Raw genomic sequence first — 17,422 nt, forward strand, 5'->3', positions numbered from 1 at the left:
CTCTGTTAAATATACATACATACATAGACACATACATACGTATATACATACATACATACATACATACATATATATATATATATATATATATATATATATATATATATATATATATATATATATATATATATATATATATATGTGAGTGTGCGTGCGCGCGCGTTAGTGTGCGTTCGTGCGTGTGTGTGTGCGCGTGTCTGTGTGTGTAAATGTTTATTTCTGTTTAGACACACAGAGGTTGATAGTTTCTCAGACAGATATGTGTGAAAGAGAAGACGAAATAAAAGGAAACAAGGTTAGAATCAAAGAAAAGGAGGGGATAAGCGATTAGTATGGGAACATACAAATATTTCCATACACCTAGGTGTGTGTATATGCGTGTTTGTGTGTATGTGTATGTGTGTACGAGTGTGTGAGAGAGAAAAAGAGTGAGATGTTGAGGGAGAAGGTGAGAGAATGGGGGAGAGAGTAAGATTGAGAAACAAACACGCAAAACTGAGGGAATAAGAGAAACAAAGTTATTATTCGAACAATAGTAAAATTTTTGAACATTTATGTAATACAGTCATTCACTATTTATTCTCTGGAATGACAACGGACATTTGTTACTCATAGATAAAAGTGCAGATTCATTTCAACGTATCACACACTTGAACTCGCTAAAAGTTTCTAATGGTAATAATAATGCTGTTTACAATTCATGGTTAATTATAACAACTACAATAAACAACAAGGCATCAACAGAAAGGAAAAGCGAAATTAAGTATTTGTATTAATTCTTTTTTTTACTAAAAGGAAATAATAAAAATGGAGGTGGAAACTATAGCAACCACAAGGTAAAGTGCGAAAATAGTTTTCTTTCATGAAAATATTTTTTCTGTTATTGTTTGTTCTCTGATACACTCTAATGAATGACGTCCCAGCCGTTACCATCGTGTAACGTTCCAAATCGCAGTGTACTTGAAATTTAGTGCATTCTTAAGGCGTGAATACACAGCTCAGTGGCCCTGGGATCTTATGGGTCTAGGCTTATAAATCTGATCTATTTATGCTTTTGGTTCTGTTAGAACAAAAACTAAAGGGACCCGTGCAATAATTAAACTGGAGGTCAGTAATACTAGTAAGAAAGTCCTGATTAGACTCCATTATACTGAGTGTTTGGTTTATTTTTTCAAGATATCAAAATATAAGGGAAGATTTGGTAGCTATTTCCAACAGGTTAAGTGACCACAGAGATATCCCCTCACTTGTTCAATATGTTTATTATGCATTATATTTTATTTTATATTCATTAGATTTTGATATTCGAATATGATCTTACTACTGTAGTATATTTAAAGGATATAGCTAATTGCATGGACTCTATCACTGTAATTATTTCATTTTTCACCCCAATTTAGCAATTCATTCGAACTAGGAAGACTAAACGACGAAGTGAACCTGAGCGGGAGTTGAGCTCAGTTCGTAAACTTAACAAAATAATGGTTTCAAATTTTCTCACAAAGGCAGCAATTTTATGGAAATGAATAAATCAATTAAATCTGTCTCAGTACTCGGCTAATATTTATTTTATCGAATTGGCAGAAGTTTTGCTAAGCGTTTTCTCCGACGCTTGAGTAAATCAACTAAATCTGTCTCAGTACTCGGCTAGTATTTATTTTATCGACTCCAAAATGATGAAAGGCACAGCCAAAATTTGATTTCGACGTATAGAATTGGCAGAAATGTTGCTAAGCTTTTTCTCCGACGCGATAATGATTTGCTACTTTGTCGCCTTAATGGATATTATTTGGTAATATTAATTTCTAACAGTAGCATAGCGCCTAATTGTTTTTAGATCACCCAAAAGATTTATTCATCATGGATCACTGCTTGATCAGTAGGTGCTTTGTTATATTGCAAAAATATTTCCTTATATAAATTACAGTAGAATCACTTTTCCGCAGAAATTGTATTTTGAAGACCTCCATGTGCCGAAAACAGCCAGCAACGGGCGGGTTGCGACTGGCCTTCTGATCGACACAAAGAAATTATATTTTCATGGTTTTTTACAGTTGTGACACTACCTGTCGGTCGAATGTCCTGTTATAAAAAATATGTAATATTAAAAGAAAACCTCAATAAGAATCCTCGGAGTATTTTTGCATTTTTAAAATCTCCTTATTGAATGTTTAAAAGAAGTAATGTCGTTTAAATCGTTGCCAATACTTAACTAGTTCTTTATTTTAGCGAAACCAGTAGGACCAAAAAGATTATTAATCTATGTGTGATTGAACTTGGAACGTAAAAGTAATGCACTAAACGCGACAAGGAATTTTGTCCGTTTTCTCTATCGATTCTACCAATCTCCTGCCCGTTTATTTGCTAAAATAAATACTTGTGTGCAAATATATTTGACTAATGAAGAACGAAATGAAAATAAAACCTAATCAAAATGAAACCAATAATGAGGGGCAATTGTTGGACAGTGCTTATCGCATAAACCTTTTCATTTTTATAGTATAGAATACTATAAAAATAAACGAAAGTCAATACAATACACATGTGTGTAATTCCTTACGCTGTCGCTTCAACAATATAATAATTTCAATTTAAATATATGTAATGTCAGATCTAAGATGTAACTGATATTTTACTTTGGCGTTAACTTCAGACTTTACATTCGATGCTAACATAATTTCTTATACCAGCTGCTACGAAAGTACTTGTGTTAAAGTTGTGTTATATAATTCCAATACATGGTTTCTCATATAAGCTTGTAAATATCTCGCGTTTATCACTCATAATTTCTTTTGATTTTGCTATATCGACCGCTTTGAAAATCAATACACCTCAGTTTTTTCACTGATCAATATATATATAACACACATGCTAGTAGATTTACCAAATTTATAATCTCGAAACATCTTGTAACGCTACTTTTTTGTTTAGCCCCTAGTCATTCTTGACTGAACATACCTGTATTAAAATTATTGCCGTCGTGAATAACCCATATTTCTTTTCAGGTCTAGTGTGGCTAAGAATACCTTATCCAACCTATCCTCCTTTATCAATGTTATTTCGAAAGAAGTCAGATATGGCTGAAGCAACATCACAAAAGGTATTGCAGTTCTGAGATACTGTATTTATCAAGCCATAATACATCTAATACCACAATATACAATGCATGTCAATTCGTTGTTGCCGATTTTAAGATTCAAGTTAGTCTATCAAAAATTGACTTACGATTAAGCTATAATCAAGTTTACCCTAGTCTTATGTGTCGTACTTTTAAAAATGTTTTAGCTCGATGTATGTTTCATTTTTGTTTGCATGAAGTACGTAATATGTAAACAACCATATCTAAATGTAGTAACCATATCTAACTGGTTGAAGGACTACGTACTAGCTTCACCTTTAACCAGACTGGTCATTCGCTTTTGGATGACAACTTGTAGTATGAAGATGTGTGGTATTTTTAGGAATCTAGAAAGGTCATGTCGTGACTTTTTTTTTGCACTGTATTTCATTTTTTTTGAAATAACGTTAAGGTGTTACTTGAATGAAATTTCACTAATACTTTTCACAGTCCAACGACCACGTGGAGGCAAATCTTATGTCTTTGGTTCACGCCTAATTATATTTTCAGCACCTGTAACTATCCCTGTGTATATTCAGCAAACGATTTAAATAAGATAATCATGTTTAAATCATTTTCAGAACAATTACACTTGAAGATTTCCTATGTGGCTATTGTATTCAGCTGGCCGTATTTCCTTAATTCAATTTCAACGTTTGATTTATGCCTTCAGTTATTCATAATATCTCCACTGAGATGTTTACGAGTAGCAGAAGAGAGCTAAACAAATCCATAAAAATTCAAACAAGTATGCGGTATTTGTATCATGACTACAAAAAAGCTTAAGTTGAGCATTTAAGTGCGGCTAAATTCCCACTTTTACTCTTTTGTTCTTCTATGTTTTGTCTTTAATGATATGCAATAAAAATAGCAATAAAAGCAGTTGCAAAATGAAATTTATATCGATTTGATCCACTAAGTATAACCTTTGCAGGTAGTTCCCCTGCATGGTCACAATTTTATGGCTAGAACCACTTACAACGATATTGCTGATAATTACTCTAATTTTAATAACATTGGTTCATTAAGAAGTTTTAGGTTAATTAGAAAAAATCAATAATTAATTACTTTTGAACATTGTGTCTACAAGGTTCTGATTGGAGTGTTCAGATTGTGACTTTTGATCGTTTTGTTTTAATTTCTAGACAAATAGATAATTTCCACTGATAAGTTACAACAGCACACCTTTAGTTTTTTACTTCGAGTAATTAGACTACTCTCATTGAAAATTGGATCTTATCACCACCAACACCTTTATCAGCGCTACAGCCATATCATAGTCATCTTCGAGATTTCCAAGTTAGATGATCAGCTCGCTAGAAGCATCAGTCGAATCATTTCAATCGCATCTTACGGCCTTAAAAAATGGAAGGGTATATAATATTATTGTGTCGATGCTTATAGCTAAAATTTAAAACGGGATGGTTACAGGTTAAACGAATTTTATAATAAGTCTCAATTATAACTAAACCAAGACTTAGCAATAATAGCAAAACCAACAATGCATTTGCAATTGGCCTCTACGGCATTATTCCACTTGCTAAAATAATAACTAAATTTACCTCAAATCTCTTTAAATCTTCAAACTGGAAGAGTGCGTTAGAAGATGTTTCTCACATAAGAAAAAGGTGAAGTGCTCAGGATTAGAGTGCCCTTGTCGCAGGTTTGCTCCACCGAATTTCATACGCCGCCAGACAACAAAAAGGACACCAATAAATAATACCACTGATAATTAAAGACAAAACATACACGAACAAAAGAGTAAAAGTGGGAGTTTAGCCGCACTTAAACTCTCAGCGAGTACGTCTATAGGTCAGAGTAATCTCATCATGTGATATAATACTTATTCAACATTTTCACTCATTCATCTTTCTATCGTAGGATACCGTTTGAAGGAAATTTGGCTGCTATTTTACTTGGTTCACCAATCAAAGAGTTTTCCTTATTTGCTTCTAATAGACACAAAATTCGTTCTATATTTTAACTCTAGTTCGAAAAATATCTAAATTCTAGTGTGTCTCACGTCTTATGAGAAGAGATGCAGGGAATATACTTTTGCTTCTGTGGCGAAATATCAAAAATATTATGTTGTTACATCATTGTAATATGATTCATCTCAAAATTGAAGGTCAAAAAGTACTGCAGAAAATAGAACAAATCATAAGAATAAAAGAGAGAATTGTTTATTTAATCAAAACTAAATGAAATAAAACAAATATTCATTTCGATATCTGCAACATATATGTTAGCAACAACTATAATGTTGTTTACATATCAATTGATTATAGAAGTAAAAATAGAACGAACATCTTTTCCCAACAATAATTGTTATATGACAAGCAATATTCCAATTAGATACAAAAATTAAGAGAGAAGAATTAGCATTCAATCATTGTGTCCAGCCAGAGAGAGAGAGAGAGAGAGAGAGAGAGAGAGAGAGAGAGAGAGAGAGAGAGAGAGAGAGAGAGAGAGAGAGAGAGAGAGAGAGAGAGAGAGAGAGAGAGAGAGAGAGAGAGAGAGAGATTCAGAGATTGTGACGTCTTGCAAGTAACATTAAGAAACGAATTTATTGAAACTAAAATGGAATTTTATCCTGTAGGAAAACTCTACCTAAAAACAATGCAGCAATATTTCGTAAATGTTCATAGTTAAGTTGATGGGAAATTGCTAAGTAAATCAGGTTTTGGTTTCTGCCAAAGCTGTTTTACATTTTTCCACAAATGATGGTTCTGAGAATGGGATCAATTCTGTATATCAAACTTCGCCATTCAAAGAGAGCAATCACTTGTATACATCATAATTTAGATTCTTTTCAATCGAAACACTAGTTATGTTACGTGTGGTATCATATAACACACACACATACTCACACACGCGCGCACACACACATACACACACACATTGCAGAAAGAGATATGACAGCTTCATTGCAGCCGTTTCTGGCATAAGATGCCGCGGGTACATAGTGGAATGTCGGAATAACAGCTTATGTCGTCATCGGAGCTTCGAATATGATGTGCAATTTATTTGGGAAGTAATTACATTTGTGCATATATAAAGAACGGCATCAACAATGAGAAAAGTCAATACAGATGGATAACAGAAAAATGTATGCCTAGAAAGTAGCAAGATGTAGTTGTGGAAATATGTATTTTTATACGCCCGAACGAAAAAAAAAAACACACGTAAAAAACAGACACGTAAAAAACCACACGTACTGAGACAGACGGGCACATGCGTGTGTGTACACAGACAACCACAACCGCACATATACACATAGACAGATAGATACAACTGGAATGAATTTACATGCCAGTATGTATGAGATAGATTGACAGGTAGTGAGAGGAAGGGAGGGGTGTTTATGCAGATATTACATCTGTTTTGTCATCTCATGTCCATTACACTTTTGCAAGTTTAGTACTTTGACATATATAGACACACGTATACTCATATATACATATACATATACGCATTTGCCTCATTCATCAACTCTAAAGAAAACTAACAGGTACGTAAAATTAAAATTCTACACCGTACTTAAAATATTTTAGCTGAGAATAACATTTTAAAAATTTACTATATTTCATTAAAACAAGTGGTCAGGAGTGAGTAAATGTTGACCTAAAAAACATTTTTCACACACTACCGTGTATGAATGATATCTTTTGAAGGGATTAGCACCACGACACTCGTCTTGATGAGTTCTATCATACGAGATAAGAAAGAGAATGTTTAGGTTTTGTACTTGATTTTAGGCGTTACCACATTTTTCGGCATATTTGGCCCTACTAGATTTTCATTAAACAATTTTTTTGAATTAATTGGCATCATCTGATTCCTCTAGTGGAGATCTATCAGAAAAGTTGAATTTTAATATAATTTTCTTTGGAAATAAGAATAATATTTGGAGTAAAAGTCGATTGCAGGCGTTAATCTCCTTTTTATTTTTTCGGCAGTTTTTACCTTTACTTTTTCCTACTGAATATTTTTGCTTATAAGTAACATCAATAGATTCTTCTCACCGAGATTTATCATATAAGCTAAAATAAAATCTAGATTTCTTTTTTTAAAAACAATATTTGGACTCAAAGTCGATTTCAAGCGTTTCTCTCCCGTTTTTGACTTCAAATATTTTACTGGAAGGAACTTTTTTTTTCTACTGAAGCAACTTTCAAAACTTGTAGGTTAAAATTTAACTTGTGACCTGTATCTATCTATCTATCTATCTATCTATCTATCTATCTATCTATCTATCTATCTATCTATCTATCTATCTGTCACCTCTCTCTCTCTCTCTCTCTCTCGCTCTCTCTTTAATTATATATATATATATATATATATATATATATACATACTTACACAATTGCACACACATACATGAACACACACACACATATATACAGACACATTACACATGTACAAGCGCATGCTCTTGTACATCTGTTACCATGGAGACTGACACAAATGTGTGTGTGTCTGTATATATATATATAGTTGTGTGTGCGTGTATAGTTTTTGAATTGATGTACAGATATTTTAGCACTTTCTTCCGTTATCGGATTTATCAAAAATATTTTGTATTTTTTGATAAATCCAAAAAGCGCCCAAAATGAAAATAAAAATATGTATAATAATAATAATAATAATAATAATAATAATACAACATTTTGACTACTTTGTTATTCTCTCTCTCTCTCTCTCTCTCTCTCTCTCTCTCTCTCTCTCTCTATATATATATATATATATATATATATATATATATATATATATATATATATATATATATACATATTTCTAAATTATACATATAGATATATACATATTTATAAATTATACACGTGTACATATCTATATACGTGTATATAAAAATATATCTCATAACTTACTGATTAGTGAGAGAAGAGCAGAAGATAAAACAAGCGTTTGAGTCATCAAGGCTTTCTTAACATCAAAAGTTCTAGTTGGAGAAGGTGTAACCACTGTGTGTGTGTGCGAGTGCACAAGGCAAATACAGATTTATACACACAGATACACACATGTATGCATATATCTATATCTATACCTCTCTCTCTCTCTCTCTCTCTCCCTCTTTCTCTCTTTCTTGCGATATATATATATATATATATATATATATATATATATATATATATATATGTATATGTATATGTACACATATGTGTGTATCTATATCGATTTTCTTCTATTTCTGTCAACTGAATCCTATCACAAGACTTTGATTGATCCAGTGCTTTAGCACAAGACAATTGGCCAACTAGCCGTTTAGAGATATTGAGATGAGGGCCACTAGGGGATGAAGCGAACTTCTGAACCATATAGCCACGTATGCACAAATGTTTTTGAGCAGCATACGAGCACTTCAAATCGGAAATATCACTTATGTGATTCCGACATTTCATTTTCACTGGATGTCCAAAATACCATGGTGCGAAATCGAGCCTGAAACTTCTTTATTTGAAACCGAACTCATTAACCATTTAGTCATTTCTTTCCCTTTTTCTCATGCATATATGTGTGTGTGTATGTTTACATACATATATATATGTTCCTACACACACACACACACACGCATATATATATATATATATATATATATATATATATATATATATATATATATATATATATATATATATATTCACACACACACACATACGTATATAACCAGATATTCACTGCAGCATTCCAAACACAAGCCAGTACGTTAGTGTGGTTCACATATTCTAGCTACGTCCGCGATTCAGTTCTCCTGAGTTGTCAAATCTGCAATCACGGCTGGCGACTTTCTATCAGATGTTTCTATAGCTTAAAGAGATGTCCCAACCACCATCGTCTTTTTGGTTTAATTAATTTCTCACCGTGGTGTCAAATTCTATTACCATCCTTCGCATTTTAGTATGATCGTATGATATAAATCTAATTTCGTTGGAGACGATTCAATTTCATTCTTCTTCGTTCTTTCGGTTTCTGATTGTGCAAATGAATTATTACCTGCTGTAAAAGCTGTAGGTTTCCTAGTGACGAAATTTCAGACGACAGCTCTAACATTTAAATAACGAGCTGGTGTGGTAATTACAAGTAAAATATAAGTGTCGAAGGAAACCAGTGGTAGCCTGCAAAAATAGCAGTGTGTGTTCCAATAGGCTTGCATAGCTGCATGGAAAAGACAATGAATACTGGGATTTTATGTCTGGTCACCTTCCTGAGGTTTGATGTAGTTTTGAGAATATGTATGATGGGTTAATAGTGAGGAAAATATGTAAATATATTTCAGAAAATATGTGACAATTTATATTACTGACAGACGTGAGAAGTATAATTTTTTTTCTAGTTTACGGATGGTAGGTCAGCGGTAGAAGTGTTAAACTATTTGTGTATGTGGAGTGGGTAGTGAGTTAAAGGAGGAAAGTAGATTGAAAGGGGTGCAGAGAGAAAGGGGAAATGTTCATAATAGGTCATTGATAGAAGACAGAAAAACAAAGGGTGCAGTGTGAGGAAAAATGTTTAAAGTGAAACACTGTTTTCGAAGTGTTTTAAGTCACTTGTATTAGTCATTATACTTCACCATTTGATAGTTAATCTGGATCCTAATACAGTATCATAAGAGAGTGTCATAACATTCCATTTACCTCTTCCTCTTTACATGCGTGTACCTCTAACATCACACACACATTCACGAGTAAATTTATAGTAAGAAACAAAGGAAGATCATGATTTGAGAATTTTATCATGGACAACAAAAGAAATTATTCATATATTTATTAAAATATGTTGATCGGAAACGAAACACCATGACCATATATGTTTTGTAAGAAGAAACAACAGCTGCTAGAACTCAGATCAGGGATGATTAATTTAACATATTTTATTTCAAAGAGGTTTACTTTATAGAAAGTAACTCAAATAAGACCAGCAGCAATATATTTTTCGACAATACACATAATGTAGATTGAAGTGAGTCTGATCTTTAAAAGTAGCCGTTAAAAGCAATAAACAGTATTCGTGTTACTAGACCTCGGTGAATTATATTCTGATCAATACATGCAGGAATAGTGGAATGTAACGAGAGCCGAAAGCCTTATCATCTTCTTTAGTCAAAATGTCTTAATTTGCGTTAGTAAGCTCGAAGCAAGACGATTTCAGATTACTCTACTTTTAAAATTTAGAAATTGTTTTTATTTTTCGTTTCGGATTTGATGATGTTGCTCACATATCGCAAATGTTTTTACCCAGATGGAATAATTAAGATGACTAAAAAGAATAATAAAAAAGAATTATCGTTTTTAATCTCGTGTAGCATAAAAGTAATTTAGAATTTAAAAGAAAACATATCAAAAGGTAATCGCTTAAAAAAAAAATGTGCGTAAATAGGTTAACTACAGGCACTAATCTAGTTTGCTTACTTCAAAAGTTTTTTAGACAAACGTACACACACACACACACACACACACACACACACAAACACACACACACACACACACATACATATATATATATATGCATGTATGTATGTATATATGCATGTAGGTATTTATGTATGTATGTATGCTTGTATATATGTATATATATATGTTTATATTTATATATATATACATACGTATATATATATATATATATATATATATACAAATATATACATATATATATATATATATACATACACATTTATGTATACATATACGCATATACATATATATACATACATATATACATCCATACATATATATATACATATATATATATATATATATATATATATATATATATATATATATATATATATATATATATATATATATATATATATATATATATATGCATGTCTATATATGATCATACATTACATATAGGTACGAAAATCCATGCATGCACACAAATATGCACACACATACGTGCTCATGCACATGTGTACACATACACGTGCGCTCACACGCGCATACTAGAGATGCAAGCTGAATTCAGTTAAAGTTCAGGTAATTTTTCATCCTGAATTCTTCGAGAAAGTAATTTACTTGAAAGTCGTATGTATTTTATTTAATAAATATAAATGCTCACACATAATCAACAAAAATTAAAAACAAAACAAAACAAATAAACAATTAACATGAAAACGAATATTGGTTGGCAATTATATATCTATACTTGCGGGATTCTAATGCTGTTTGAATTTAACGTAATTAAGATAAATGTAATTAAGCAAATTGTATAAATTATACCATAATAAAGAAATTGCAAATGACAAAAAACGTCACGTATATCGGTTAACAGCTCTATATTTTTATTCGATACCAATCAATGTAAAATATTGCTTTCAAATTTTGGCACAATGCCAGCAACTTCGGGAGGGGGTGTAATTCCATTACATTGACCTCAGTGCTCAACTGGTGCTTATTTTATCCGAAAAGATGAAACACGTTGTTGACTTCGGCTAAATTGGTATTTGGAATCACAACATAAAGACGGAAGAAATGTTCTTCTGATTTTGACAGCTCTCCGCTTTATAGGAATCTAAGACATTACATTTGCATAATGATATTTATATTTTGATAAGTGCGGTGAAGTGTGTATCAGTCTTGAGGTGACGATAAGACGGTGACAGTAAAATATGCTTGGAGACTAGATTTGTCTCACTCACCGAAATATTGAAACTAGGAGGAATTGCAGTAAATCCACATTTAATATACATCTTAAATTTCTAATTTCATGTGGAATTCAAAGGTTTTTAGAGAGTGTTTCATGATGTCTGTTGAAATACATTGCCTTTGTTTCAATTAATTTTGAAAATAATAAAGCATTTTGTGAAATAACTCACTATTTAATCAGTGTCTGCATTATAAATGAATATGAAAGTTTGATGAGAATTTTAAAGTCAGATCACCTTAAAACAAGAAACTGACATCACCAATCGTGTAACCATTGGCTGTGTTGGGTATGGTGCTATTAAAACGGTTGAGCTGGAACAGTTGCACTTGTGTTATATTAGCAATATCGATGAAATGTCTTGGAAGAATAAAATGGTTTGAAGAATAAAATTAAAGCATATTTCATTATTTCATAAATTTCCATATTTTAGCTTCACACAATATCTACGTGGCATCACCAACTGGATATGTGAGACATTTTATATGGCTACTAGGTGGGAGAAGGATAAATCTGAACAAATTTATTAATCTTTGATTCCTACTTAAATATCAACTTTTAAAACAATGTACTAGAATCACCACGCACACTCGTTTCTGCTGTCCCTGAATTATAGAAGCCACATAAGGCCCATATCATAGCAAGTTATGAGAAAATCACTACTGGTGCTGTACCGCTTATAGAGCACGAAATCCACTCTGTAAGTTGGTTGGCATTTGGAAGCTTATCTAGCTCTAGAAACCATTCCAAACTAGACATTGTTGCGGGATGCAATCCTTGGACTCCTCAAATTTTGCCAACCCATGACATATGGAGGCAAGGCGATGCATGATCACGATAATGATGATGATGAGGAGGAGTAGGAGGAGGCGGAGGACGAAATAAGTAGGAGGAAGCGGAGGAAGAGGAGGAGAATAAAGATGGGAGGTTGAGGAACCTTACTGCCTACGTAACTTCGTAGAAAAAGTAAGCAAATCACACTGAAATCAAACTTGCAAGTAGAAACACACCATTGTATTTAAACATGATTGATTCATTTGATAAAGAACTTCAAAAAACATAAAATCTGAATAAAATCCCGGAGGTTACTACTGATGGATAACCTTCGATCATAAGATTGTTTGATCAGGGCGTGTCTGAGCACATACAACAAGAAAAATAACCTAAAGAGCTGAAAAGCAAAGCAATTTCTGGCAGAATTTGAACAATGAATGTAAAATTATTGAGCTGCATACAATGATATTATAGCTGATGTTGTTTCGCTCTTGCAGGTGGCTAAAACATTTTATTCGTGACCATCGCTTTTCGTCTATACAGTAGAAATAGGACCGTGTCCTTCATTGTGTTTTTATTTTCTGAAACTGTTGCTGGTGGTCTGAAGAAAATTTAACTGATAATTGTTGCAAGTCAAGTGTTCGTGGAAAAGCTGCATTCTGGCTATATCTTTTAAATTGTTGATTTGCAGTATTTGACATTAGCGCTTTAATTTCATTTCATATCGATTTCTAACGGTGATGCAAAATACAAAATTTATTATAGAAGGAGTACGGGCAATAGAATCACATGCAATGTTATTACCGGCATTTATTTTATGAGCTCTATAACTGAAAGGCGGTAATTGCTTCTGTTAAGATTTGCAATCAAAAAGTAAAGTGATGAAATTAAATAGCGACAAGGTAACTGGTCCCGATGAACTTCCGTTTCTCTAAATTTACTGTTATAGTAAAATTATAAAATTAAGTACGATCTTATTTACTAATGAATGAAATGAGTGAACAATTTAAGAATATTTTGTCACAGTGAAGGAACAAGTCCTATATTGTGTGCTTGTGTGTATGAGTGCGTGTGTGTATGAGTGCGTGTTTGAATCTATTAGAGCGTTAGCGAATTAGTACTAAAATGCATGGTACACCAGATACTGTAAAGTGTTTGACTTTTGCTCAAGAATTGACAAATAAAAGAGATCCAGAAATTCGAACGAGATTTGTAGCAAAACTGGAAATGAACTATGATTTGACATTGCAGAATCTGTGGGAAGAGTGTGACATAATAGTAAAATTAAGTTATGACACGGAAGAAATTCAACAGGAAGAGTGTTTTCACATATGACCAGTGCCAAAAAAGTGGGAAGACGAAATGTTGCGGGTAAAATAGAAAAAGTATCGGGATGTAGACCCATGTAGGACATGTGGTGGGATGCACCTGAAAAAAAGTGTCCGTATAAGAAAGCAACGTGTTTTAGCTGTGGGTTTACATGGTATGTAAGATCCACTGCAAACCTAGAATGATAGAAAAATGGACAAAAAAGAAAAGATAAATAGTTTGTCAGCAGGAAAAGTTATGACTACAACAAACAGAAAATTCGTAAAATTCGTATGAGAATTGAAACCACTAGTGTCAGAAAGCAATTATGTACGAGAAGTGATATCACAATCATAAATGAGAAAACATGAGAACAAATGATTAAACCAAAATTATATAGTCCAAACAAATAGCGTATGGTGTTACGAGAAGAAAATTATATTTCACGGGCGAACGCGTTTGTGATATAATATTCAAAGGTCGAACCAAAAATAGTGAGTGTTTATGTGTTGAAAAAGCCATAAATTTATTTGGCACCGAATGTATGGAGAAATTTAATTTATGAGATACACCCATAAGCGTTTTATGCGATAACGTAAACGGAGCAGTCAAACTATCGAACGAGGTCGATGAACTGACACAAAATTGAAAGAAACTTACCCAAAAGTTTTTTCGGATAGTTTAAACTATTGCTCAAATACGAAAGTAAGGATTGCTATCAAAGAAAATTCAACACCTATTTTCAGGCCCCAAAAAAACGTGCCGTTTGCGGCAGTAGACCCGGTCGATAAACAACTAGAAATGCTGGAAAGCCGGAATATAATTAAAAAGCTTGACCATCTAGACTGGGCAGCACCGGCAGTTTAGGCAAGAAAAAAATACCAGAGAAATCCCAGAAATCCCTTAACGAGTTAAGACTTGTATCTTACGCATTTCCACCCAAAGTTAGCGATAATACTACCTATAAGATATTACATACCTATAAGAGTGATGACCACCAAGTGGACATCCATTATGCTAGAAGAAGACTACCTATGTTCTGACCACTAAGAAAAAATCGCTCTGAAGAAAATTCAGGAAATTCAGGTTGTCTTCATCTAGACATAATGGATGTCCTTTTGGTGGTCATCCCTCTTATATGTATGTAATATAATTTTTCTGAATCTTCAGATTTTTCAATATGCTAGGCCACTGATTTTAGATTGATATTAATCAAATTAATATTCAATGTTTCACCCTTCTTATTTAAATTTAACTAACCATGTTCTCTAACCGGTAAAATTCACTGCAGAGAATTATTTTCTGCAGAATTATTTCCGATATTTTAGCGCGCCAAAACGAAGTCTTTTGAAATATAACCTCAAATGTAATTGGTAGGACGATATACATGTTCAATCTCATGCAGACGTCTCGTGTATAGTTCGACAAATTATATTGCTATGACGATCGCACTGGTGAATTGCGGACATTCACGCAAGTAATTACATAAATGGTTACTGTATCTTTTCATTTGTCTTGCTCGTTTACGTTCTGGTGCTTGCTGAATTTTCTTGAGAACAGTCTTTTCTTCGTAGTCAGACCATAGGTGGTCTCCACTTGGCGGTCATCTCTCTTATATGTATATATATACATATGTGTGGAATAATTACCGTGAAGCATTGTTTAGAATATATTGTATAAAATATCGCGGGTAAAGACAAGACAATGCGAAGTAAATGCAAGGTAAATCACAAGAAAACAATTATGTGAATTAATGTAGACTTACTTTGTATTCAATATTTCGGTGTTATGACCCCATTCTCAAGAAACCTTTCTTGAAAATGAGGTCATAACCCCGAAATATTGAATACAAAGTATGTTTACAATAATTCATATATTTGTTTTCTTGTGATTTACCTTGCATTTACTTCGAATTGCTTTGGCCTCCTCTCTTCCTCTCTTCTGCTCTCTTCTCTTCTGCTCTTCTCTCCACTCTTCTGCTCTCCTCCCTTCTGCTCTCCTATCTTCCTCTCTTCTGCTCTCCTCTCTTCTGCTCTCCTCTCTTCTGCTCTCCTCTCTTCTGCTCTCCTCTCTTCTGCTCTCCTCTCTTCTGCTCTCCTCTCTTCTGCTCTCTTCTCTTCTGCTCTTCTCTCCACTCTTCTGCTCTCCTCTCTTCCTCTCTTCTGCTCTGCTCTCTTCCTCTCTTCTGCTCTCCTCGCTTCTGCTCTCCTCTCTTCTGCTCTCCTCTCTTCTGCTCTCTTCTCTTCTGCTCTTCTCTCCACTCTTCTGCTCTCCTCTCTTCTGCTCTCCTCTCTTCTGCTCTCCTCTCTTCTGCTCTCCTCTATTCCTCTCTTCTGCTCTCCTCTCTTCTGCTCTCCTCTCTTCTGCTCTCCTCTCTTCTGCTCTCCTCTCTTCTGCTCTCATCGCTTCTGCTCTCCTCTCTTCTGCTCTCCTCTCTTCCTCTCTTCTGCTCTCTTCTCTTCTGTTCTCTTCTCTTCTGCTCTCCTTTCTTCTGCTCTCCAAACGCACACACACGATCTCACAGACAAACGCACGCGCACCTTCGTTTTGGGGTCATCACTACTTTATCATCTCCCCTTCTTCCTAGCTCTCCTGTCTGATCACCTCTGTCCGGCCATCGCCATGATTGACCACTAGCTACTACAGCTTTCTGTTTTTGTTTTATTCTCCCTCTGTTTTTTCGTTTTCGTTTCCTGTTGAAGAACGTAGGCTCGAAAGTTAAAAGACTTTCTCACCTTCCCGCGCGTTAAACTAATACACCTATTTGTTATTTACACACCTGTCTTCATCTTTTGTTTTTTGTAAATTCCAACTATATATATATATATATATATATATATATATATATATATATATATATATATATATATATATATATATATATATATATATATAAAGAGAAAGAGCGAGAGATAGGTAGATGTAGAGGGAAAGAGAATTAATGATTATCTTAATGTACAAATTAGGACGAACGGCACAATGAAATAGTGTCCAGACATTTTGATGTTAATGTGAAGTAATAAAATATGAAGCTTGCAAGAAACGTCTCACATCTAACAGATTCTCAATCTCTGTTGGCAATGCTGTTGATTTAAATTGCTTGTACAAATGTTGAACTTTATACATACATACATATATGCATACATACATGCATATACGCACAGACATTGTGAGTTCAAACATGACTGATCATGACTGTGTGAATACATGCACCTATGCATTTGTTGTGTGTTTGTATGTATGTCCCTCTCTCTCTCTCTCTCTCTCTCTCTCTCTATATATATATATATATATATATATATATATATATATATATATATATATCTTTGTGCGTGTATCTATGTACATATACATATATAAATACTATACGTATATATACACGCATGTATATATACAAACATGCACACAAATACACGTACATACATCCGTATATACAAACTCACTATACTTACATATATACTTACATTGGCACTCTGTTTAACCACTTTCGAACCTTTTTATTTGTTTTTATTTATAGTTAAGATCGTAAATGTTTCTTTACCATATTTTTACAGCATAGTA

The 17,422-nt window shown here is 33.4% G+C and overlaps 1 protein-coding gene across 3 annotated transcripts in view; it reads left to right on the forward strand.

The window, feature by feature from the left end:
- Positions 1-420: 420 nt before the first annotated feature.
- LOC106877777 (neprilysin) overlaps positions 421-17,422 on the forward strand; it is a 323,337-nt gene continuing 306,335 nt past the window's right edge. For 2 of the 3 annotated variants that reach the window (XR_016242904.1, XM_089356536.1), the window contains exon 1: positions 421-836. Coding sequence is in view for 1 of the 3 variants with exons in the window: in XM_089356536.1 (XP_089212662.1) it covers positions 808-836 (29 nt within the window). In the remaining 2 variants the exon portion in view is untranslated. The remainder of the gene's footprint in view (positions 837-17,422) is intronic. The other variant, XM_089356538.1, reaches the window with a different exon arrangement.

Source organism: Octopus bimaculoides, chromosome 8 (assembly GCF_046866305.1).
Source record: "Octopus bimaculoides isolate indiv1 chromosome 8, ASM4686630v1, whole genome shotgun sequence".
In the NCBI taxonomy this organism is placed as follows: Eukaryota; Metazoa; Mollusca; class Cephalopoda; order Octopoda; family Octopodidae; genus Octopus; species Octopus bimaculoides.